We start from the raw sequence: 25,961 nt of genomic DNA, 5'->3' as shown, positions 1-25,961 counted from the left end.
TGGGGTCATCCTCTTATAATCCATCTTTATTTGTAAAAATCCACATATAAAATCTTCAGTTTCCTCTTACAAAAACATAAAGGCACATAAATCTACTCAAACTCTTATCTCCTCTCTGGTCTGATGGTCAGACACTCCCTCCACCCAACCTCCCCCTTGCTTTCTCCTCCAGTCCATGTTTCTTCATGTTTCCTTTAGTTTCAGCTCACTCCTTCTTCAGGCACAGTTCTGCTTTTGCAAAGATGAAGTATGCACACAGGGGAGATGGTGGAGAGGTGGCATGGGCTGTGTGTGGAATGTTTTACAGGTACTTTTTAGTAGTAGGTCTCTCTTTCCACCCAGCCTAAAGGAAAAAGAGGGATAAATAGTTAGTCTCAAGGCAAACCAAATACAAGGTTATGAGGGTTCCTTTTAGGCTCTTGAAAACTTGCACTGTTGCACCTGAGCTAGTAAGTGACTGTCACAATGGGAAAATCTTGCCAAATTGATGCTCTCCAGCTTTCAGGAGCTCTTCCAGCTTTCTATACTATCCAAGCAGTCTTTTCCATCTACTTCAGTGCATCTGTAGTTTTATATAATGGAAGAGAATGTAGGGACAGCAAGAAGGCCTTAATTTGAGCTAACTGCACAATTAATGTTGAAGAAGGGGAAAACACAGCAAAATACAGTCCCAAATATTGCTTAGGGATCCCCAAGCTTTGCTGGGGCTTTTGCAGAACTCAGCAGCATGAAAAGGTGGGAAAGGAAATACACAGATGAGCAGCATATTCTTACCGCCAGGGTTGCGTCTGATAATGAGCTTTCTGACTTCATCATACACAAATATGAGGAGGGAGTATGGGAAAGCACAGAACCACCAGGTCGGCCTGTTTGGGAGAGGAAACAGTCAGAACACAGGCTATGGAGACGCTCTTTGACTGGCACAGCTCTGAGTTGATGGCACACTCAAGTGCAAGAAGGCTGGCGTGACCCAGTTTGACAGTTCGGTCTGGTTGGGGTTCAGTCAAGAATTCTCCAAGCCAAGGATTAGTACCAGGTTTTCTGCTGCCATAGATTAATCCACTTTTGGACAGTAATTCCAACACAAGGTGTGTCATGGCACCTTTGCTCATCTCTGTACCAGCACCTCCCCACCTATCAAGCAATCATCAATCAATATTTCCTCTAAGTACACAACCTTTGTGCCTAGAGCCTTGCTCACAGGAACTGTATTGTTACCCTCATGATTTACACATACACAGCTGCTGCAGGCACTGGGCACAGGCCAATTTTCTTGTTAGGAAATGCTCACACTTCAGCACCCAACTCCAGGCAATGTTTTGAATAGAACGCAAGATGTACTAGGATTTTTTTTTCCATAAAGATTTCCTGACACTTAACAGTCCTCTGGCTTAAGACTAAACCTTGCCATGAAGTGTTGCAATGCTGTTGAGCAACACTTAAAATGTTGGCACACTCCCAAACATTAGGAAAGTTACCGTGCATCAATTGGTCATCTGCATCTACATAGCAGCTTTTAAAAGATTTTAGTACTTGCTCTCTTCCCAAGGAATGTTGGAAAAAAGGCACAAAACATCAGCAGTTCTTTAGTACCCAAGAGTCATCTGGCCTATGATTAACAGCAATACAACTGGCTTTCTCTGGAGGTGCAGTACACTATCCATAAATATATTCCATGCAAACAAAGCAGCTGCACTAGAGCACACTGGTACTGAAGTTGTGGCGCTGATTTTTAGTGAGACACTGAACAGAAGGCTCCTCATAAACATTCCACACACAATGAAGAAAACCCTGGTGTGCCACAGGACAGCAAAGGATCACTGACACCCTCTAACCTGAACTCTCAAAACTAGGTTTGATGGTCCTCTAGTTCACAACTACTTTTATCCATCTCCCCACCCCCCAAGCACTATTGTTCTGTGGTACAATTTGCTACATTAAAAGCACGATGCAACTTACTTCAGAGGATACATCCTTAGAGCAACATCCATCCCAGGGCAGTAGGACAGGAAGGCAGCCAGAGCAGTCTCCTCAAAGAGACCAAATATTAAGATCTTGTTCCTAGAAGAAACAGGAAAGAAGTCAAGGACAAAGTACTTTCAGAGATGACATCCAGCCAAGGTGACAGCAGAGTTGCCATGATGATATTAGAAGTCTCTTCAGAGAGATTCAGGAGGTGGCTGGGGTTCATGCCACAAGATCTCTTGATGTACAAGATCAAGGCTGTGTGCTGGACTGTCAGTGTCCTTTGAGGTGGGCTAGCTCCCACAGGCAATGCCAACAGAAACCACCACTTTTGTCTCAGCCTGATAACTGCAAGTCTACAAGCAAGTACTACAAGGAAGAGAGCACCCAGTCTTCTTTGACCCACTACCAAGGCTCTCTGATCAAGACTTGCCAAAACACCCAGACACTGCTGGTATGAAGGATTAGAATGCTGTGCGCTGGAGGGCACACAGAGTCCAATTCTAAATCCTCCATGGACAGGCTAACTTACTTCATCCCCTGCTGGAAGACAGAGTTCCTTCGGGTCTTACAAATTATCAAGTCTGCCCACTGCACGACCACGATGCTGACAAAGAAGGCTGTGTGGCACGTGAACTCCACTATTTTCCTCTGTTCATAGGTCTAGAAAGCAAACAAAGCAGAGAGCATTCGTTCAAATATGCTGGCTTGGCTCTCTGGTGCTCACACTAAGTTCAGCAAACATTAATATTTTGGCTGGAAGCCTCTAAGCTGTGCCTCAAAACTCACCCATTGCTGCCCATAGCTGTCTTCCACATCGTTAATCCATCGGTCATCCCACTGAACTCTGATCCCTAGCAAGCCAGAAGGCCAGAACCCATTCTCTGCCATGATTACAAAATAGGTGAAGAAGCCTCCAAGGGCCTGGATCATACCTAAACCAGGAAGAAAGGACAGTAAAACTGATGAAGCTACTTGCAGAGCAGTATCAGACAACAATAGCTTGCAAGAAACGCTGACTACCTTAAAAATTACTCCTTGTGGGGCTCAGTGTCCCAAGCACCAGCTGTAGAAATAGTTCATACTAACATCAAACTCTGCTGCAACCCTTGTGCTGAACAGCTTCTGCCCCCAACTTTGTACAGAATTACTTCTGTTCTGCCGTATGCTGCGACAGCACCATACCTCAAGGTCAAGCATAAAACTCTCAATTCTCATTATGCCTTGCCCACACCCAAGCCTTGCAAAATACAGTCAAGAAGGTTCCCAAGGTCTGCAGCAATTAAGCATGAGCTTCCATCCTGTGAACTGGGCACATCTCTTAAGCTGCCTTTAATCAAGGCTCCTAATGCTGTGTGTTTAGGGATACGCTGGAGAGAATCCTTTACTTCTAATTAAAACTAACAATGGGATCTATGTTCTTGCTGAACAAGTCTGAACCAGAGGAGAGTTGGTTGTCAGCCAGTTCCTTTACAGTGCTGTGCAATTAAACAAAATTACTGTGAAAGCAATTCAATGGACCAAGCTGTACAAGCCACCACTATAAGCTATGGGGGACGAATGACTGCTACCACTAAATTCAAATTGGTGTCAAAGAAAACAGAGCAGCTTACCAATCTGCCCATAGGCCATACTGATCAGCCGTTCATTCACCAGCTTGTCTGTTTTAGGATTTCTGGGCTGCCTCTTCATGATGTCACTCTCTGCTTGCTCATATGCCAGGGAGATAGCAGGGACCTGAGGGTGGCAGAACTCCTGTTAGAGGAGCTTAAATTCTCCACTATATAGTCTTCCCCATCCCATGCATTCAGTGCAAGAAACAGCACTCCCCAAAAGCCCTAGATGTGATACTCTATTCTAAAAGGATCTTACCCCCTCCCCTTCCCCAGTTTGTCCTTACAGGAGCTGAAACATCTTCAGATTCAAGAGCCATGAGATTAATGTGAATAAAAGGAGTATAAGATGGTCACTTGAAATCAGAACCTTAGAGAAAACAGTATTTAAGCATTTTCCTCCCACATGTTCTTTCTTTAGGGTACCTAAGAATATCCACATTCTTTTCTTTAGGCAAAGAAACCACATTCACCATGTCAGTGCCCAAGTCAATGCAGAGGATGGTGACTGTTCCCAGAGGAAGGGGTATGTTTGCAATGATGAAGATCAGGAACGGTGTGATTTCAGGAATGTTACTGGTCAATGTGTAGGCAATAGACTTCTTCAGGTTATCAAAGATCAGACGCCCTGGAAGAGAGAACAGAGTAACTCTCACTTAGCAGAAGACAGCCAAGCAGCTTGCAGACAGCTTTAATGCTAACAGCAAATGGCAAATTGCTAGCACAGCAAATGAAAGGGTTCTCTTATATGTAAGGGTGAGACTGCTCCATGCACAGCAACACCTGTTCTCTTAAGAGTGACACTTCTGGTCACAGTAATCAGGGCTCACTGCACACAGCAGTAGGACACTAAGCCCTGGTTTCTGGACATCATCAAGAGCCCCTGGAGGGACCCTCTGTTGTGCTCCTGTTTGAGAGCTGCTTCTCCATCAGGAAGGAAAATGTGTCACACTCAGCTGGCAAAGACGACTGTAAGGTCACATGTCAGGAAACAGCACAACATAGCTTTTGTTATTCAACTGCTTCCTACCTCTTATCCAAGGGTCATGCTAAACACCCAGGGAAAATAATAAAACTTGGAAGGGAGGAAGAAGAGTGCTGCTCTCCTTGAAAACTCTTGTCATAGAGATAAACTCAAAGAAGAGCCCCAAGATGCCTCAATTTCAGAGGGGATGCTGAAGCATGTTACTTTACCACCATAGGTTACAGACTCACCTTCTTCAACCCCAGTGACAATGGAGGCAAAGTTGTCATCCAGCAGAATCATGTCAGCTGCCTGCTTGGAGACATCTGAGCCAGCAATACCCATAGCAACACCAATGTCAGCCTTCTTCAGGGCTGGGGAATCATTCACACCATCACCTGTGACTGCTACAATGGCACCCTAGTCACAAAGAGAGAAACAGCAAGACTGAAATCATCATGTAAGATGTTTTGGGGAGAAAAAGCTTTTTTTCTCCTACCTTTCAGATGGAGCACAAAAAACTTTCACTTTGCTGTAAAGAGACCTCACTTCCTCCTTGCTCTCCCCTGTTCTGATGAGGCTTATCAAGAGAGCCATGCTGCTCTCTCCAAAGGAGACACTGAGCAACACATGAACATATTGGATCCTCCTCTCCCAAGCACATCCAGAGCATTTAGGGACTAAGTTTACTAATGAACATCCTGGGATCAGAAGAAAGCCTCAGTACAAATTGAAGACACTTTCCTGTCAGACCCTTATATTTATGTATTGTAGAGCAGCCTGACAGCAGCTGAAGGTTACTGACAAAGATTTCATCCGGCCCTTTCCATGAGGGCACTGAAGAGACTTAGCCCTACCACTTCAACAGCAGAACTATCTGGTAGTTACATATATATGTCTGGGAAATTATCTAATAGATCCTTATTCTCCTCCCCCTCTTTACCTGTCGCTGACAGCCTTCCACAATGATAAGCTTTTGCTGAGGAGATGTCCTGGCAAAGACAATTTCTGTATGGTGAAGCAGGATGTCATCCAGTTGCTCACTAGTCATGTCCTTCAAATCTGAGCCATGAACCACACAAGCTTTTGCATCCCTGCAAACAAGAGAAAGCATGTTTTACTTCACAGTAAGTTTCTCATTAGCAGTACTTTCCCCATAAAAATAAGGCTCTTCTGTGCTCTTGGGAAAGACCAACTTCTGCTATGACTAAATACTAATCAAGGCAGCCTCTGCACAGAAGTTTGATCCTCAAAATTTGAGAGGCAATGGGGAACACCAAGAAAGACAAAATAGAACCAAGCAACAGACAAAAAAACCTCATGAGCAGTTTAATTCTTTCCATAGCTTTCTAAAGTGCATCAAGGCAAAGACTAGTTGTTTCCACAAATCCTGGCCTCTCTGAAAAAAAAAAATCTCTGGCTCAGGTAGTTAGCTTCCAAGGTTTCAGGATGCTGCCGTCTTCTGCAGGCAATCATTTTTGCAATAGACTGATGGCCATGTGACTGGCAACACATGTTTGTTCAGAGTGTTCACACCATGCCAGTTCCAACTAATTTACACCCTTTGGCCACAGAAGCATGCAATGTTATATTTAGACTGGTTTGGTACCCTACATGCTACAGCAAAATACCATCTCTCCAGCCCAGCATACCATCCCTTATAGGTCTAGGACACTAGCCATACAGCTCTTGACATCACCCAGTTTAGACAGGGCAATTCCTTCCTTACCCTTAGTGCCAGCTGCTAACCTGCTCAGTCATACAGCCCAGCCAAACCCAGCCTGCATTGCTGGGTTTTGAAGTTACCCTCAAAATCTTAAAAAAAATGAAATTAAAAAGTAAAAAAATTCCAACAAAAAAAATCCCAAGCAATTTCATTTTGTGGGGTGTCTCTGTTCACAGTTCATAAGCTACATGGCTGTCCTCCAGCCCAAACACAGGCTAGGTCAAGCTAAGCAATGCAGACAGCCCAGCCATTCTGCGAACAGCCTGCTTATGCCAAAGCACATTTTCTAAGGATGCCTCAGTCCCAGCGAGGCTATGAAAGCAAGCATTAACCCTTAAGAGAAAGTTCCCTTTTCACATTTATTCTGCTTTTAGCTATGCACCAGTGTCAACTCCTCTACCTGGCATAAGTTCTGCTCCTTTTGCCGTCCTACAATCTTACTCTTTCCACACACAAGACACGCATATTTAAGACAGTCTCGTGCATTCTTCACATAACTCATGATACACACTGAAGAATCACAATATACTGAGCTAAGCAAATGACAAGCTTTTCATGTCCACAGGGGACGTGCTGAGTGGTTATCCAAGGCAAGGAGAGAGGCTTAATTCTTTGAATAGCTCAGGCCTTTCCCAGCAGAAATTACCTAGGGTTGACCTGGCTGACAGGAATGTTGAGTCGAGCAGCAATATCTTCTACTGTTTCATTGCCCTCTGAGATAATGCCAACACCCTTGGCAATGGCTTTGGCTGTGATGGGATGGTCTCCAGTAACCATGATAACCTGAAATGCAAACAGACTGCCATGAAAGCCTTGCCTGCACTGCAGAGCAGCACTGCCCAAAAGGCAGGATCCCTTACAAAGAAAAGGCCACATGTCTTTTGTTTTACTTCTGAGCCCTAACACAGAGCAAGTCTGAGGTACAGGCAAATAACCTGCTACCAGTATGTAAGGGATTGAGGTGGATGTTAATTGTTAAATTGTTAAAAATTGTTAGTGTTGAGCTAATGGAGCCAGTTTCACTTCCAGCCTCTGCTTCCCTCTCATTTTAGTCAGTACTGCAGCACATGCAGAACTCACCTTGAGCCAAATCATGTGCTTTGAGACACCATGCTCTCAGCACCTACCAGTGACCTAGCAGTTTGAAGTTTCACTAATTTTTCACTTCATGAACATATACCATTTATATTCAACTTAGAAATTAAACTTGAAGTAGTTGTAGTGAAATCCTGATCAATTACTTCATCCACTTACATTAGAGGAGGTCAAGGAAGCCCTTTATTTCCACAGGTATGAAGTGAGGTTATCTTCAACCCAGGAATAAATTACCTTGATCCCAGCACTTCTGCATTTGCCAACAGCATCTGGCACAGCAGCACGAGGTGGATCAATCATAGACATCAGTCCTACAAAGCAGAGCTTGTCTACAGGGAAGTTCAGGTCATCTGTATCAAACTGGAAGCCATCAGGGAACTGATCATCAGGCAAAGCCAAGTGGCAGAATCCTGTAACACATCAAACCCACATTTACTCTGTTCCTATACTTCAGGAGGCAAAGAGAGTGAACATGTACTGCTTCTGCAAACAGCTACACAAGAGTAACAGGGTAGCTTAGTCAGAGGTTTAGCCAGGGCTGTTGAGACAGGAGTCACACTCCTATTCTGATAACCACCAGCTGTTGTCCAGACACATCCCGGTTCTTGTGCAGTGGAATAACCAAATAACATGTGCTCCCATGTAAGGTCCCAAACCCTTTGCTGCATTTTGATCTACGCAACTTCACTTCTGGGACAGACCAGACCTGCAGGCTGCTTTTTAAATTAAAGGCAGGACTGTCCCTACATGAATTGCTGAAGTGACCTTAATACTATGGTTACACTGCAGGAACAGAGTGATCCTTCACTTAATCTGTGAGGACTGCATGGGAACATGAAGTACAGATCTTTTCCAACATAATAAGGCTGTTTTTCCTTACCTAACACTCTCTCCCCGAGGCCTCCCAACTCAAGGTAGGCATTCTGAAAAGCATCTTTCATTTCCTCATCCAATGGTTGCTCTTTGCCATGAATAAGAATGGTGCTGCAGCGATCCAAGATCCTCTCTGGAGCTCCCTTCATCACCAGCAAGTAACGAGATTCTGATGGATTTGCGTTTTTGTGGATAGACAGCTAAGAGTGGAAGAAATAAATCTGTTCTATAAACATATGTGAAGGACACAAGTAACCAATATCAATGGCTTGCAACTATAGCAGCTCAGAGCCATTTGTGATTATTCTGCTTTAGTTTTCATTTACCCACACTTTAAAGAGGTTTGCAAACTAAGGAATCTATGCATTCTTGAGCACTAATGTGTAGCTGCAGGTGTTGTAATGACCTTTTCTTTGTCCAAGTGCCACCTGTTAAGGTGACTTCCCAGCAGTTCATTCCTATTCCCAGATTTTAATTACTCCACATTCTGTACACTAGTGCTACACAGGTTGAGAGCATGTCTGATCCTCTGTTAGCAGCCAACACCTTAGTGCCAGTGTGGGTCCTATACCAGGTACCTATTATGGTCTATTAACTTAGATTTATAGCGCAGTCTTCAAACAAGTAATGGCTAGACAATATTTAGGTGCCAGAACAAGTTCTGAGGCACACTGTGTGAAAATTTACACTAGTACTTCACAAAGCAGCTCTCTTTTCAAAAGGACACCTGCTTACCTGGTACTTGTTGGTAGAGTTAAATGGTATTTCCACCACTTTGGGATACCTTTCTCTCATCTCCTTGACAGAACCACAGCACAATTCAATGCATTTCAGAAGTGCAGACTCAGAGGCATCTCCTGCCACTGCTCTCTGAGGAAAAAAGACAACTATCAAAACACACAACCAGAGATGTTTGGATATTTAAAACAGATTTTAAGAGTGAATTCATCACAGCCCAATCACAGCTTCTACATAACATTTTATGAAAGCAAAGAATAAATAATTCTGTTATCTAATACTGACAAGTACTGCATTTCAAAAAGCCAGGCCTCCCATCTTGAGAGGGCAGCAGTCTTCTTGAGGCAAAGTCAAGAAGCCCTTTTAAAGGATTAGAGAAAGTCACATAACCAGATACAGTCAGACCAAGTGAGGCTGGAGGATAAACTTTGAGAAGAATAGCTAATGTGAGATGAAGACTGATGACATGCGCACAGAAACACTCTCATGTGCTATCCCATTCCAGTATAACACCAGCTTATGAAGCCTCTGGGAGAAATTTGATCTGTTCATGTCTCCCTTTCCCATAAAGTTTGGGACTGATAGAGATGGGGATTGTCAGCCCAAGAGGTCTGTATGTGCTCAGTATCCTGGAGGAGTTTCCTTTGCTGCAATTGAAATCAAGTATTTCTTGCCCTTCTGGTCTATGTCTGTGAGAAACTTTTTTTTTCATTTCTGTACTACTTTTCGGTATCTAAAAAATTCTCAAAACACCCCTCTCCCAAGCCTTCCTCAAAAAAAGGAAGAACTCCAGCTCTTTAATTTCAGGATACATTTTGTAGACTTAAGATAGTCAGAGGAGTGCTGGGGACAAATAGTTTTTCCTATCACCTCGACTACCACTGCATCAGAACACCCTTGGGAATAAGTTTACTAAGCAACATGACTAATACTTGACATATTATAAGCACTGTATGGTTAATTTCAGCCCTGGATGGGTCACAGTGCAGAAAGAGGAATGTGAACTGGTACTCTGCCAGCATCTACACCAGCACTGTACCAGTGAAAGCTTAAGGAGACTTGCAAATGAGAGCAGACTGTCTCTAGCCAGTCTCCCACAACCACTGCTCCCCCAGCTCTGATGTTTACTTCTCTCAGCACCAGGAATTTGTAGCTTTGAAATGTACAAATGCCAGAGATGGCAATTCCTGGAACAGCCAGATACTGGGAAATGCCTAGGAAAGCTTTCTAGTCTTTCCTAGCCCTGTCTGAAATATCTGGCCTCCCAAACTGAGTGTAGTTGGCAGCAGATGGCAAGGATTCTGCTGTGGGAAAAAACGTCTTTTCAATCCCATTTCCCCTGCCTGTAGCACACTTTCTTTAAAAGTGCTAGACTACAAAAAAGATTAAAGAGTGGCAGCTACCTCTACTTTGCAGGTTCATGTGACCCAAAAGATGTAATTTCACTACCTTTATGAGAGGATGGTGGTGAGCAACAAGACAAACACTTTTGTTTTGGGAACTCACCTTAAGAATTGGTACATTTTCCTGACCAGCCTGAAACACAGCACGGTTACAGAGACCTGCAATTCTGGACAAAGCAGTCCAAGTGGCTGAGCTTTTGTCAAAGGAAGCACCTGAAAGCAGAGGAAGAATGTCAAAAAGACACCCCTCAAACAAGTCACAATTTCAAAATCCCACAGACTTAAGAGCAAGAAACCTTTACCTCAGGAACAGGAAACACTCAGAGCATCACTGTCTCTTTCATTCCTCCTCCCTTTCCAGATACTTGATGAGCAGTTGATTATTTTAAGACCAGAGGATGGAACAGCAGCCGTGCAAGAGAACACTTCTGCTTTCAAGATTTCAGTAATGGTCATATCCAGCAGCAACAGAGGGACACACTGACAAAGCCAAGGAATTCTGGACAGGCAACATTCATTCAGAGGGCTTGAGTAAGGGATGCTGTGTTCTACCTCCAGGTTGTCTCATTTTATCCATTATTTTAGCCCAGGAACTGGATTAAATAGCTCCCAAAGGAACAATGCTTAAATAAAGATACACACTCATTCTGGCTCTTAAGTTGGCTTTAAAGGAGATTAATTGAAGAGATATTTTACTGATAACCTAACATACTTTCCATAAAGTGAGGTCTAGGTTTATTTCCATTGCAATCAAACCAACTGTTTCCAGGCCTAGGGCTTACAAAAAATCTATTTATAGCTAATTACTTTGCAATAGTGTTAAATAAAATGGCTTTTTAAAGCCATTGTGCAGACAAGCACAATGTTTTGGGCTGTTTCAGGGCAGGGTGCAGCAGCACCACTGGAAAAATGTTTATGCTAATACTGTGTTGCAAGCACAGCATTTCACAAGGTAGGCAACAGCTGGGAAACTCCTCAGTTTGGTTGTATTGAACAGTTCTAGAGAGAAGCATTTCTCTCAGTTGCACACTGAGACTTCAGATTCTTATCAACTAGGAGAAACTTCCTACTAAAGTCTTACATTCATTGCTGGCACTATGCAAACACAACCTGGGTGTTATGAGAAAACCCCTGTCCCAAGCCAACCATCTAGTTCCACATGAGAACTTTCCATCTATGCCCAGCCTCAAGTAATTATTATCAGGGCCAACACTTCTGCTGTCCATACTGTCAACAGACTTAAGACTGAGAAATTCCATCAAGATATATTTTAGCAAAGATAATCAAGTACTTTGCAAATATTTCTATGTACAGGACAAACATATGAGATTCAAATTCCAATGGAGTAATTCTGCACAAAAGGCAGGCTACACAGTTTAAGGATTAAACAGAATAATGGTACAGTGCAAAGCTTTCTATGTGTCATTTCAATTTTTTATGCTCTTTCTAGACTGTACATTAGAAGTCCTTGCACTGTGAAGGCCACTCGGACTGGAAAGTTCCAAACCAGTGTCCAGGAAGGTCCAGAAAAACCCATTTTTAATGAAATGCCTCAAGCACAGAGAGGAAGTCTTACCACTCTGGTTCTCTGTAGTATCAGCCTCATGAATCTGATTGTCAAACCACATGTGGGCAACTGTCATGCGATTCTGTGTCAGGGTGCCTGTTTTGTCTGAACAGATGGTGGATGTGGAACCCAGGGTCTCCACAGCCTCAAGGTTCTTCACCAAGCAGTTCTTACGAGCCATACGCTTGGCCGTTAGCGTCAGACATACCTGGGGACAAGAAAGATGTCAGGTTAGGTGCACTTGTGCTGTAATGACACTGCTATCTAACTCAATGTGCACATGGAATGACAACCAGCTTCCATGCCCTGCAGTGATTCCCTAACTCCTTGCTCACCATGCCACTGCAAAATAAACAAACATTTCAGCTGTTTAAATGTTTAAATGACATTGTCCTCATTGCAAAACCTCCAGAAAAGGCTTCAGCCTCCTGCTTCTCAGTGCATTAGGAAGGAAATAACATGCCTCAGACTAACACTTCAGTCAAAGTTGCCATCTCCTAAGTGTAGGAGTTCTCAAAATAGGTGAAGGTAAGTCACATATGAGATGGCCCAAATTAGCTCTAGTGATAGGGCTTTGCAGGTTGCTTGGGTAGAAAGTGAACCACTCCAGCTCACTTTCCTTCTGAAGACTCTTATCTAGTTCCAATTCCCAATTGCTCACTCCCTGGCTTGGTTGCTGTTCATTCCTAAGGCAGAATGGAAGCACTTTCTCCTGTCCACCACCACTCTCCATACATCTAAGAACACCTAGATATTCTCACTACCTCTTCAGGAAATCAAACTTACCAAAACCTCTGACAGATCCCAGACCAAAAGCTGGGGCTAGAGAGAAGCTTGCTGGATGCTCTGCCAGCCCTTAAGGGTTGGAAGGGCTGGTGTACACGTGAGTATAGAAAACTGACAGTTGTAGCAGGAAAACCCCTTCTTGCCACAGAAAAAGGCAGGACTAGAACTAGTCTTGCTCACTTCAGCTATATGACACCAAGCCTCTGTGCAGGTCTAACTTAGGGACCCAATTTTATGAGACAATGCTGCAGAACTTGATGCTGATTCAGGCAATTAGTTAAAATACACTCAACTTATAAAGCCTAACCTACACACTCACCTTCCTTTACTTTAGTGTTCATCTCTCTGAATGCACATTGAGATAAATACTCCACTTTCTTAAGGACAACATATGTGGCAAATTCAATCTTTTTTCCAATTTCACTCACCGTAACTGTTGCAAGCAGCCCTTCAGGGACGTTAGCAACAATGATCCCAATAAGGAAGATAACAGCCTCCAGCCACGTGTACTCAAGGATGAGAGAAAGGATGAAGAAGGAGACACCCAGGAACACAGCCACTCCAGTGATGAGGTGGATAAAGTGCTCGATTTCCATGGCAATTGGAGTTTTTCCCCCTTCCAGTCCAGAAGCCAAACTGGCAATACGGCCCATCACAGTGCGATCCCCAGTGCTAATGACAATGCCACGGGCAGTGCCTAGAAGAGAGATGGGTTTCAGAAAACAAAATCAACCACAAATTAATATCCTGTAGGTGTGGAAGGGATGCTCTGGGTGAGTTTCACCACAAAGACTGTCTACCCCCATATTTAAAACTGCAATATAAGTCCTGCCAGAGATATCTGACATTCCTGCTTTCTGCAGCAGCTGTAGTACTTCAAACAGCTCTACTTCATGGTTCACATTATGTTATCTGCACTTCAACTCTTTCTAGTTGTAATAAAACAGGCAGGCTAGAAGACATGACAGAGCTGCTCCTCTGAAAGAGGCAAGAACAAAAAACCCAGTAGTGCTGTGGAGTCTGCTCATTCTACAGTACTGCAGTTGGAATGAGCAATGATTCTGATGGGAACTTCCACCCTGCTCTTGCATGGTAGAACTAGGCTCATGGTGTATTCACACTGCTTACAGCTCAATATCATTGCTCATACTTCAGGGAAGTAGGAGACACACATACCTTCCACACAATTGGTGGAAAAGAAGGCAATGTTCCTGGTCTCCAGTGGGTTCTCATGGGAGAAGTCTGGAGACCTGGTTTGAGGCTCTGATTCACCAGTAAGTGAGGAGTTATCCACCTACATGAAAGAGAGTAATTTGTCATACATGACCAGACAGATGCCTACTAGGTACTTCCCCATCCTTCTCTTCCACTCCAGCCCCACTCACAGCATAGAAAACTAACTCGTCCTCCTTCAGAATGAAGTTTCCCAACAGCCTGTCACCAGTACCTTGCAACCATGTGCAGATATGATCCGAAGGTCAGCTGGAATTCTGTCTCCTCCTTTTACCTCCACTAGATCTCCAACTACAACACCTTCAGCATTTATGCTCATCTTCTCACCATTTCTGACTACAAGTGCTTGCTGAAAGACAGCGAAGAAACAATTACGTCAAAAGCAACTCTTAGGAAAAGGTCAAAAGATCTGAAAATAGTTCGCTATGCTTCTAAAAGGCTTCTACTTGTACTAAGATATTTTTAACTGATATATATATTTAAGAAAAATAAGGGTTTTTTTCTTGATACTAAAGCTCCTTGTTACCAAGGCGACAGTGTGATAGTTAGGTATGATCCAGATTGTCCATGAAGGAATCCAAATTTTAGCGCTTATCACACCAGCTACTGAACTCCCCAGACTATGGAGAAAGTGTCCTATGTTTGTTAAAAAGCGGGTGGAACCCACAGGTCTTCAGGAACTACCTTGGGCTATTAGTGTAGTTACTTGGAGCAGTCTCACAGATCCCTCAAAATTAAAAACCCACATTAACAGCCAGACCCTTGCAACCAGAGATGTTTAAAACCATTACTACCTTTAAACAAGCTATGACTTTCCCGACCTCAAGGAAATTATTTATTCCATACCTGAGGCACCAAGTTTTTGAAGGACTCCATGATCTTCGAACTTTTTGCTTCTTGGTAATAAGAGAAACAGCCAGTAATGATAACTACAGCTGCCAACACAATACCCAGGTACAGCTACAAACAGCAGAGAAAGTGAGTCAGAGAACAATCTGCCTGAAAGGCTTCTAGCTTGTCCAAATAAATTGCCTGCCCTATCACAAGCATGAAGGTACTTGCAGTCTCTGAACACTTTGCACACAAAGGCTGTCACAAGCTAGTGTTGTTAACACAACACAAAGGAAGTTGCCTATTCGTTTCATTATGTGGAAGCACTCTAAAACATGTTAAGCTCACACACTGAATTGCCTGTGTTTATGAGAAAAGCTTCTGGACTGAATGTTTAAAGGAAGGTAATCTGCCTTGAGCCCAACAGGCTGCTTGGCCTGCCTCTGAGGGAAACCAGACATTTTTACTTACGTTATCATTGTTGGGCTCCTCCTCCATCAAGCTCTGTATGCCATAAGCCAGAAAACACAGAATAGCACCAATCCACAGCAGGAGTGAGAATCCTCCAAAGAGCTGCCGACAGAACTTTACCCATTCAGGAGTGGTGGGTGGAGGGGTGAGGGCATTTGGGCCATCACGAGCCAGGATCTCAGCTGCACGTGCAGAAGTCAAACCCTACAAGAGGGGGTTTTTTAGGCATTGTGGCAAGACCAACTGCAGAAAGCAGGTCTGAATTTGATCAGGTTCTACCATCGCAACAAAGAGCTGCTAACAGGTAATGGAGACATCGAAAGCTGCTAGGGTTCCACAACACAAGTGCAGGATGCAAGAGCTGAACAGGAGCTACAGGATGTTGAATGCTACTTGAGATGCCTGCAGGCCATGGGTTACGAACACTGAAGAAGGGCAGGACAAGAAGGCTACAGCCAGAGACTTTGAGATCTGAGGAACAGCACAATGCCATTCACCTGTATCAACTTATGGAACAAATGAAAGCTGGAGGCCATAAAAGCAATGACATGGTGGAACAACCTTCCAGGAAGTTCAGCTTTCAGAAGCCAAGTTCTCGGACACAGAAAATCAAATCTCTGTACTGTTATAAAGAGCAGACTTGATGCCATATGCAATCATGCAAGAAATGCATTAAGCAAAGCTAACAACAGCAAAAATGTACAACCACTGCAGTGCTTTTGTACTGGACTCGAAGGCAGACTAGGATACCTACACACCTCTTACTGCAGGAAGGCAAAATTTTAATTAATGATGGCTAGTAGCAGTTAAGTCTCTGGGCATGTGCTAGCTCTCTAGACTACATTTGCTACATAAGAAACATCTGTCATCATTACATGCTCCTCCAGAAAAAAAAAGACACTAAGAATCCTTGACCTTGAACAACTCAGAGGCAGATAGCAGTGCTTTGTTAGAAGCAAAGTTGCTAAAGCACTGCAGTCAAGTTGTACAGTGGGAGGATAAGAGAAGTATTTGTGAATTCAACATTTCTCCCAAAGCCTGAGAAACTTAACTGGAGCAGGAGAGATTAAACACAGAAAGAAAAAAAAATAAAAAAAAAAACCACATACCAAAACCCAACCACCCTTTGTGAAATGCTCTGAGCTGTAGCTGTTTCTTTTCAGATCAGGGCAAAGAGGGAAGGAACACAATGTCTACCTACTCGACTCAAGTCTGTTCCATATTTGCGATGAAGTTCATCTAGGCTCAGCTTGTGGTCATCCTGAAAGACAAGAAATAGTTGGAAGAGAGAATAATCTGAGAAAAGATCTCAGCAATTCCAGCCCCCACCCCAGGCCTCCTATCTGTAACGGTGAGATAGCAGGATTCCACTTCATCCTCTCTGTGAAGAGAAATCTCAAACTCACTCTGGAATTCAACACAGTGTCATCTTTAGCATTCTTCTGACTATTTGGGTACTTGAAAGCTTTTTTAAAAAAGTCTGACTTTCAGTGCAATCATTACACCCTCAGCAGATTCTGTGAAACCTGAGTGGGTGGGGTTTTTTGGGAGGTTGAGAAAGGAATGGAAAGAAAAGGAGCTGGGAAAGAAGGTAGGAATGTACGAAAGATTAAACCTGCAATTTCACACATTTTTAAGCAGTGCTGTTATATGAAGCACTACTTTGGGCGAGGTGTTTCTTTCCCCAAAGAGGCTTCTTTCCACAGCCAGGCTATTTTTGAGTAGAATCGAATTGGTTCAGAGCAATGCTTCAGTTAAAAGGTTGTACTGGAGGAGCAGATGCCTTAAGTACACATCACTACTGAACACAGAATGCAATCTTTGAGCAGCCTTTAGAATCCCCTCTTCCTAACAGATAGGTCAAAAATGTTAAAGCCCACTCTCAAACCGAAAGAACAAAATCTGCATCATTTTCAAGGACAGCAGATCTGAGCCTGATGATGCTCACAGACAGATACAGCATCATTCAGCTTTCACAGATGGAGAAGGGAGACACTCCCCACAGCCTCAAACATGATTAGAAGGAATAATACTGAGGTCAGTCTGAGCAGAGGCCAGCAGTGAATAGAGCTGTACAGCCTCAACTCCTCAGCTGGAATGAAAACAGCAGTCCCACTCACATGACAGCACAATAAAGCCCGTAATGCTGCTATGCAGAGAGCACTCGCCTGGCTGAGGAAATACATCTATACTGTGCTATGGGTAATGCAGGCAAGCACAGACTCTGGTTCTGTGTCAAGTGCCCTTTGAGATGTTACCAGGGTTTACCGTGTGCTCATCTTGATGCTGAAACACAATACACTTGGCTTGGGGATAGAGGGGAAGAAAAGGGATATCAGTGCCTAAAGTCACACCATACTGTCAGCACACCAGTTTGCTTCTCTTTTAGTCAGATTAGGCACAGGGTTTGGGCACAGCAAACATTCTTAAAGCTGCTCTTTCTGTTCCCTACACACTTACCATCACAACTTCCTTTTTAAGCTCATCCATGTCCCTCTCCTTCTTTCCCTTCTTCTTTCCGCCATGCTCTGATGTTGCAGTGGGCTCATACTTGTCTCTTCCAGCCTGCAAGAGAAGACACAGTATTGTTAGAAACATCTTAGAGTCAAATTCCACAGCAGTAGACATGAACTACACACCCAAGACTGCCAGGCAGACAAAATTACTACAGTTTATTATTAAAATTGTCTACCTGAACTTTAGTAAAGACTTTGACACTGTTTCCTATAGCATTCTGTTAGAGAAACAGGCTGCTTGCAGCTTGGACAGGTACACCGTGTGCTGGATAAAAGAAACAACTAGAGGGTTGGACCAAGAAAGTGGTGGTGAACAGAGTTACATCCAGCTGGTGTCTGGCCACCAGTGGGGTTTTTCCAGTACTGAGGCCACTCCTGTTTAATATCTTTATCAGTGAACTGGACAAGCAGATCGAGTGCACCCTCAGTCAGTTTGCAGGTGATACTAAGTTGGCAGGAAGGTTGATCTGCTGGAGAGCAGGAAGGCTCTGCAGAGGGATCTGGACAGGCTGGATTGATGGGCTGATACAACAATACAAGATTTAACAAGGCAAAGTGCTGAATCCTGCCCTTGGGTCAAAACAACCCCAGGCAGTGCTACAAGATGGGAGAAGAGTGGCTGGAAAGCTGCCCAGTGGAAAAGGACATGGGGATGCTGGTCAACTGTGGCTGCACATGAGCCAACACGTACCCAAGTGGTCAAGAAGGCCAGTTGCATCCTGGCCTGTGTCAGAAATAGTGTGGCCAGCAGGACCAAGGCAGTGGTTGTCTCTCTGTACTTGGTACTGGTAACACTGCATTTTGAGCACAGTGTCCAGTCCTGGGCCCCTCACTGCAAGAAGGACATCGAAGTGCCAGAGAATGTCTAGAGAAAGGCAACAGAGCTGGTCAAGAGTCTGGAGTACAGGTCGATAAGGAACAGCTGAGGGAGCTGGGGTTGTTGAGCTGGGAGAAAAGGAGGCTCAGTGAAGACCTTATTGCTCTCCACAACTCCCTGAAAGGAGGTTGTAGCCAGGTGGGGGCTGGTTTATTCTCCAGGAAATTACCTCCAGTTGTGCCAGGAGAGGTTTATATTGGTTATTAGGAAAAATTTCTTCATGACCCATCAAGCCCTGGAACAGGATGCCCAGGAAACTGGTTGAGTCACCACCCCTAGTAGTATTTAAAAGATGTGTAGATGTGGCACTTGGAGAGATGGTTTAGTGGTGGACTTGACAATGCTGGGTTAGAGATTGGACCCAATTATGCTAATGGTATTTTCCAACCTACACGATTCTATGAAAGTCATGGCACTACAATAAATAATAAAAATAAGCAAGTGAAAGAAGTCTGCTCAGTATTATCCCCAATACACATTAGAGCCAGACATTGTGCAAGCCTAGCAAGGAAGAAAGCAAGCTACACACTATTCAGGCAGTCTTGATGTATGAGCCCCAGTTCAAGCTGAAAAAGTGATGAAGAGCAGAAGAAAGCAATTCCTGAGAGCAAACTTATGTCTTCTCCATGGCATTAAATCCTCCTCCCCCTCCCTTCTCCCAGCCTTCCACAGCCTCTGGTGAGGAGGAGCAGCCTATCAACTGAAGACAAGTAAGAGGGGGTACCTCTGGCTGGTGGATTCTGGAGGCTAAGTTGTAACACTTTCATTCTCAGTTTGGCAAACTAGCTGGCTAGTTTACACAACAAATCTGCTTGCAATTTATGGCAGTTTGAGCAGCAAGAATGCTATACAAAGCAGCAGTGCACTTTTGCACATTCAATCTATGCTTAGTCCTACATTTCACAGAGCAGATGATTTGCTTAAAGCCTTTTTATTCAGTAGGATTTTTATTCACTTTTATTATGGTTAATTCTACAAGAAATCATGCAAAGATTTAGATCTGACTTGTAATGGGGTAAAAAAGCATCTAAGGACAAACAAATCACGACAGTGCACATATCACTTAAAAGTCAACCTTCTGTTCCCTTCTGTGTGGGACCTATTACACTCTGCCAAGTTTGATATGATGAGATTTTCACCTAATAAGATCCTCAAGAAGAGCTTTATGATGAAACAATACTTAGTGGCACTAGAATAAAATCTTTAACAAGATTAAGAAGAGGTTTCAAAGCCACTGCCTTGCTTGCTCTTTGCATGAGCACCTCAAACCATGAATTGGACCCTTGAGAAGCAGGATTTCTGAGAGTGATCTGGACACAAAACTATTGTTTGGATCCAAGACCTCTCCTGATGAGCAGCTAGCACAGGAAATTTTTATTATCTATTTATTTCAAGAGAAATAGAAACCAAAACCAAAAATGAAACTACATGAAAAGAAGGAAGATCATTACTTTTCTAAAAGAACCAATCTGTTGCATCTGGACGAGGGTTCTTACTGCACTGAGAAAGCTCTGTGTGCAACACTCTGTAGCCATAGTCACACATTTCACATGCACAGAAGTCTCCCCTTGCCCTGCTCAGCAAAGACAAGCTTTGCATGCAACTATGAAGCTGTGCAATGGAAATAGTTTTTAATAAGTGGAGCAGAGCTAAGCTATTTGTCTCCACTGATCCAGTAAAAAACACAGAACTACAGCATTCCTGACATTCTCTTCCCTGCACCTAAATTCCCATTTCCTTTCTTAAAAATTTGAAAGCCACAGTACTTAAACCAGCAAGGTCTTCACAGTCCTGCATCACAGGAATTTGCTGTAGGACAAATCACAAAAAGCCACCATGAAGCAGCTCTCTCCTTCAGTCCCTGAAGGAAACAACTTGGACTTCTGGAGCTATGGCAGACAAGTTCAAACATAGCCCCACACAAAACACATGCCTCTTGATTACTGCTTGAGATGAGAAACGATTCCTAACAAAGGCAAAGCAGCTAGTGCCTTGTCTGACTACCACTCCATCACCTTCAAGCTCACCCCTTCTCCCCAAGAAAAGCTTGGTAAGCTCTCACAGGTGATCTAAAATCCTCCTGGTTCTTTGAAACTTCTGTGAGAAATACAGTTACTCAGCTCATTGGGGGCAGTGAATAATCCAGAAACATAGGAGGCTTAAGCTTTTTCAGCTGCAGTTGAAACAATCCACAAGTAGGCAAACATGAAAAAGCTCATTGCCCTTGTTCAAGCATGACTTGCTTTAAAAAAAAAAAAAAAAAATCTAACCACCAAAAGGCCCAGCAGTCAGAACAAAGAGTGGATAGAGTTACTTGTTTCTTTAAATACCCAAGTATTTGGATCTTAATGGGAGTCTATTTTACTGAGGAGCCCAGCAATGCCGCAGTTTAAAGAAAAAAAAAAAAGGCACAATATTTTCAATACTTTCCCTTCTGTTACTTTAGTACAACATCCCACCCTTACTGAAAAAGTAAGTAGGTAAGTCAGGAGAATCAGGTTCAGCTCTTTTCCCAGGATCATTTAACGCAGAATCTGAACTTCCTGCTTCATCATTCAATACCCAACTTGACATACACATCAGAGTCCAAGTCCTGCCCCATTCAATGCCTCCGGGGCCATTGCCTCCCTTCCTGCAAGATGAGCCCAATCTGTTCAACAAAGGCTTGCGCTGGCTGGGCTGCCAGTGGAAGAGGTTTTCATCCCACTTCAGCACTGTAGGATTTCCCTGCTCTCCCCGCTTCTTTTCCTGATGCACAAAGAAGAAGGCCTGTGGTATTCCTCATCCACATCTTATCACAATTTAATCACATGGCCTGAACACAAAGGAAGGTCTGTCTCATCAAAAATGTCTCCCCTGTTGCTTGACTTAGCCCAAGAACTGACTCATCAAAACTGTCTCAAAAAACAATACAGCTTTTTTTAATGCAAGACTTATTTTTTTTTTCACTGGCATAAGCACAACATTTGTATACACCAGTGTAAGAAGTTTTATACGTCCCCCAGAAAACCCTATTGCCTTTCAGATACAGCTAATGATTTTCCACTCTGGACTAACTGAAGCATTCATGGCTGATGTTCTCAATACAAGCCATGACTTACCAGGAAATAGGAGGGGTACAAATCAGCAGACAAGCTCAGAAGTATCCAAGATCACCTAATTCAGCAAATGTCAAGTAAGAGCCAAAACAAATTATGCAGTCCCTGGAGGCCTGGTCTGTTTTACTGCTTATGTCATTATAATCAATTGTGCAGAGAAAACAGAAAAGTTACTATCCTGATGCCGTGTAAGACAGTAAATAAATTAACCAGATGAATCAGAAAACTAACTCCACCTATTGGACTGAAAACTGTTCCATGACCCTACGCAATCCTAGCAAAAGATGAACAGTTTCTTTGGATCCTTCTTACTCTCTCACAAGAGCTATGTTCAATCACCTACCTTGAATCAAAAATTTAAGCTGCATCAATTGATCAGACTCTCAGCATCTAGGACAGTACAAGGCAGTTTTTACTCAACAGACAGTAATTGCTAATTGTGCACAGACTGCTGCTTCCTAAATTATGAAAGGACAAACATTTCTTTCTCCCATGAGAAGAGTTGTAAATCTAATCAGGGTTTTAATCATCAGGATAAAACAAGGACCACTCACACACTTTAAGCCCTCTCTGGGTATTAGGATAAACATATCTACTGCTCTGGAGTTGTGTGAAGACCCTAGAGCAGAGAGGGCTTTCCAAATGTCATCACTGCACAGCTGAGCAGCCTGTCCTCGGTTTTCTGGTGCTGTGCCAACTACAAAGTGTCACCTTTCTCACTTCTTCGCCTGCAATAAATAGTCACCATAACCCCAGACATTTCTAATAGTTGATAAACACATTAAGATGAGTGGACTGGACCCAGATTTCTACTAGACAGCTGGTGAAGGCTACCCCCTGGAAAGACCTGGGTGAAGGATAAGCTGCAGTTTTCAGCAGGTCAGGATCTAAGTGGGTTGTACAGTTCATCTCACTTGCGAGAGATATCTGTCCACTTGTTTTTCCAAAAATATGGATTGACAAGGCCCAGGGTTTCCTTCAGCAAAAGGACTATCCCCTAGCCATAGTAATAAAAAGTGAACTGTCATAAAATAGCCATAGCAATAACAGAATGAAGAAGATGGGGGAAGGGGAAAGTAATATATTAAGATTTTTTAATTGCATCAGATACGAATTGCTTTGATCTGCATGATTCCCCCTCAGCTGGTTCCATTATGCAATAAACCTTCCTAGTTTCTGACAGGGAAAAAAAAAAAAAATCCCTAAACTGGAGTTCAAGGAAATCTGAGCTAGCCAAGAGGTGTTTCTGCTCCATACATGAGTGCTTGATCACAGCATCCAGCTTCCAAAAGTCTTCACTACTGTTTCCAACAGCCTTCACAAACACTTTTCTTTAGTTAGAAGATACAATCTGAATTAAACACGTCTCTTCTTCATGGCCTTTAAGGCAGAGCTGACCTCCAGAAGTGACCCAAAGCACACACCACCAACTCTGTACTATGCCTGTGCAGCAAGGGAGATGGAGTAAAACATGCTGCTGTCTCCAAACAGCTTCCAGTCAGCTCTGAACAAGAACAAAATCCAGAATCTGCTTTTTGCGCTGCATAGCAGCAGCTGACTGCTCTCCCCTTGCCCCATTACCATTTAAAGTAAAACTGACTCAGCTTCTCCTTACAGCCACAGAGAGAAGAAACTTGTTTCCTCACACTTAGGCTCTTTTTTTCCACTTCTATCCCATGCACCCAAGGGAAAGAAGTTTTCTTTTTGGGCACCCTAATGCAGGGCAGGAATACGCTGTTCAGTTCTGCATCCACACTCTGCCTTTTTCACTGCCTCACTCTCACATGCCCGTTCTTCAGGGGGTCCCCCATTATACGCATGCATTCTCACTGCTAAACGAGCAAATCTTGTGACTTATTACCAGAAAGCATGAGGCAACCGTATTATCCCTTCTGAACTATCCTCTGCAGCAGTGCTTCAGTTTTGGGCTTTATTATCCGTGCAACTTATGAAATCTAAAGTGAAGCATGACAGCTTTCTACATTGGAAAGTGTTTGTATCTTCTGTAAGTCCCACTGCGGCAGGATAAGCCCCTGAAGCCTTTCGCACTGCAGTCCTATATACACACACAGCTCAAAGGCTGCTCTAATGATTTAAACAATATTCAGAATACTGCCCAATCTCTCCGCAGTGTCTTCTCTCCCAGATGAACTTTTACTGTCCACACGGCCTGTTGCCTACTGGACTTTAATACAACAGGCTGGGCTGCCAAGCAACAGAAGGACTTCCTTAGGAAAAAGAAACCCCATACACAGAACAAATGCTGAAAGCCCACCCCACGCACTCCTCAACCCCCTTTTCCGAGCAATTGTCCGTTCAGCCACGTTCTTGCAGCTCTCTCTGATACTCATGCAGTTATGTCAACACTGCTGCTGTACTGCACCGATAAGGACAATACAAAGTCAAGTCAATGTTTGAACAGCGCTTGGAAAGCACAGCACACCTGTTGGCACGGAATATGCTACCACTGTTGCCATGGCCCTGCTCTCCTCAAGAAGCAGAGAAATCTGGGAATTTTACAGGAATGCGTTCAACCAAAAGTAAACACAAATCTACACACTTCCAACTACACGAGATACACAGGGAAGCATTCAAAGGGAAAGCAACAAACATCCAAACAACAAAACGCAGAAACTGGTCTCTAGTATTTTGGCATAAAACAAAATCAGAGCAAGCCAAGAAATGTTTCTGCTCTGCCCACGGGTGCTCGAGCACAACATCCTCCAACAGGCTTCTACCACTGCTTCCTTCCAACAGCCTTCACATACACTTTTCTTTAGTTAAAGGATACGACCTGAATTAAGGACTTCTCCTCCCTATAGCCCTATAATGGGCTATAGCCCAATAAAGGACTGTAAGGTAGAAACAATGCTGATACAGGGCAAAAACAGCTGCACAGCCTTCTGCGAGAATTTATTACCCCACTGAACAAGAGACCCCACGAGTGTCCGACTCCCTCCTGCCACCATCTCCCATTACACCCTCACTGCTATCAATAGGCACATTAGCCCTAATATTGCTGACGGCTCCCCTTCTCCCGTCACCCCCTGTCCCCCCTCCCCCACGCCGAGCCCTCGTGTCTCAAGACAAGTCCAAAGTACTCCCAGGAGCCCGGGGAGCAGCCGCGCTCCCTCCCTAGCTCCGCAAGATCACCAGATGACACCAGCCCCGGGGACTACGGGAGGGCGGCAGGCCCCTCGTCGGGCAGACACGGCCTTAAGGAGGAGCCGGGGGCTTTAGGACGCCAGCTGCTTGCCCCGGACTCCGCCACGCCCTCGGCCCGACTCTTCCTTTCCGCTAGCGGCGGCGGCCACCCTCGCACGTTGCTGGGGCCGGCGGCACCGGCGCCGCTCACCAACGGCCGCGGCCGCCCTCGCACCCGACCCGACGTGGCCGCCCTGGCCGAGACAAAGTGCAGCCCCGTTGAAAAGAAAGGGGCATTGGCCACGGTCCGGCTCCTTGAATTTCCCACTTTCCGCCCCAGCCCAGCCCCGCCGCTCACCCCCTTGCCCATGGTGCCGGGCGACTGCGTGCAGACGAAGTGGCGGGTGGCGAGGAGCGGGGCTTAGCGGCGCCACGTGTCCCGGCCGGCGCAGGTGCGGAACAATAGGAGCACCCTGGTCGGCGCTCGCCTTCCTCTTCTTTCTCTTTCTTCTCCTCCGTCTCCTCCTCGGCTTCTCGCCTTCGCCTCGCCCCCCTCTGCCACTGACCGGGTCGTTCCTCTTTGTTACCGCAACCGCGCGTAGCTCAGGCAGTCTCTGAGCTCCCGCGCATTAAGAGCCTCGCTCCACTGCCACGCCCAGCCCGTTGTGGCACCACGCCTCCGTGGCATACAGGGGCGTGAACGGGGGGCGGTCCTGGGGGAGGGGGCAGCGGCTGCGGCCAGGCTGGGAGGGAGTAGCGCCCGCGGGCCCTTCCGCCTTCCCGGGTGCATCTTGGGACAGGGCACGCACCTTGAGACTCCCTCCGGCTACCCCGGCCACGCCTCGCCGGAGCGGAGCCTCTTCCCCGGCGCCTATGTTGTTTACCGCGCCGCCGCCAGGCCGGGGGTGCTCAGGCGCTTTGCCCGCAGCCCCTGCGGGGGCTCGGCCCTGTGGGCGCCCGGAGCCCCCAGGTGCCGGCTCCCCGCCGGTTTTGCCCCCGCTCGCTGAGAGGCTCAAGACCCCTGGTGCTCCCTTTCCACCCCCCACGCGTTCTGCTGGGCA

General features: G+C 44.8%; 1 protein-coding gene and 1 long non-coding RNA gene across 2 annotated transcripts; both read right to left on the bottom strand.

Moving 5' to 3' along the window:
- On the bottom strand, nt 1-25,677 carry ATP1A1 (ATPase Na+/K+ transporting subunit alpha 1). The gene is made up of 23 exons (XM_079305381.1): nt 25,259-25,677; nt 17,726-17,830; nt 16,467-16,526; nt 15,266-15,469; nt 14,810-14,923; nt 14,178-14,312; nt 13,907-14,024; nt 13,159-13,427; nt 11,954-12,152; nt 10,481-10,590; nt 8,972-9,106; nt 8,244-8,436; nt 7,598-7,773; nt 6,915-7,051; nt 5,486-5,636; nt 4,794-4,962; nt 4,052-4,206; nt 3,579-3,702; nt 2,755-2,900; nt 2,498-2,628; nt 1,960-2,061; nt 775-866; nt 1-343 (listed from the first exon to the last, which is right to left on the bottom strand). Exons 1-23 carry the CDS (start codon nt 25,268-25,270, stop codon nt 315-317), a joined length of 3,066 nt encoding a protein of 1,021 aa, XP_079161507.1. The 5' UTR covers nt 25,271-25,677; the 3' UTR covers nt 1-314.
- Nucleotides 10,659-11,879, bottom strand: LOC306802248. The gene is made up of 2 exons (XR_013774323.1): nt 11,780-11,879; nt 10,659-11,744 (listed from the first exon to the last, which is right to left on the bottom strand). It is a non-coding gene; the product is annotated as an uncharacterized lncRNA (long non-coding RNA).
- Nucleotides 25,678-25,961: the final 284 nt, after the last annotated feature.

The sequence above is a fragment of the Erithacus rubecula genome (genome assembly GCF_903797595.1).
Source record: "Erithacus rubecula genome assembly, chromosome: 1".
NCBI classification, from domain to species: domain Eukaryota; kingdom Metazoa; phylum Chordata; class Aves; order Passeriformes; family Muscicapidae; genus Erithacus; species Erithacus rubecula.
This window is presented reverse-complemented; position numbering and strand designations above follow the sequence as displayed.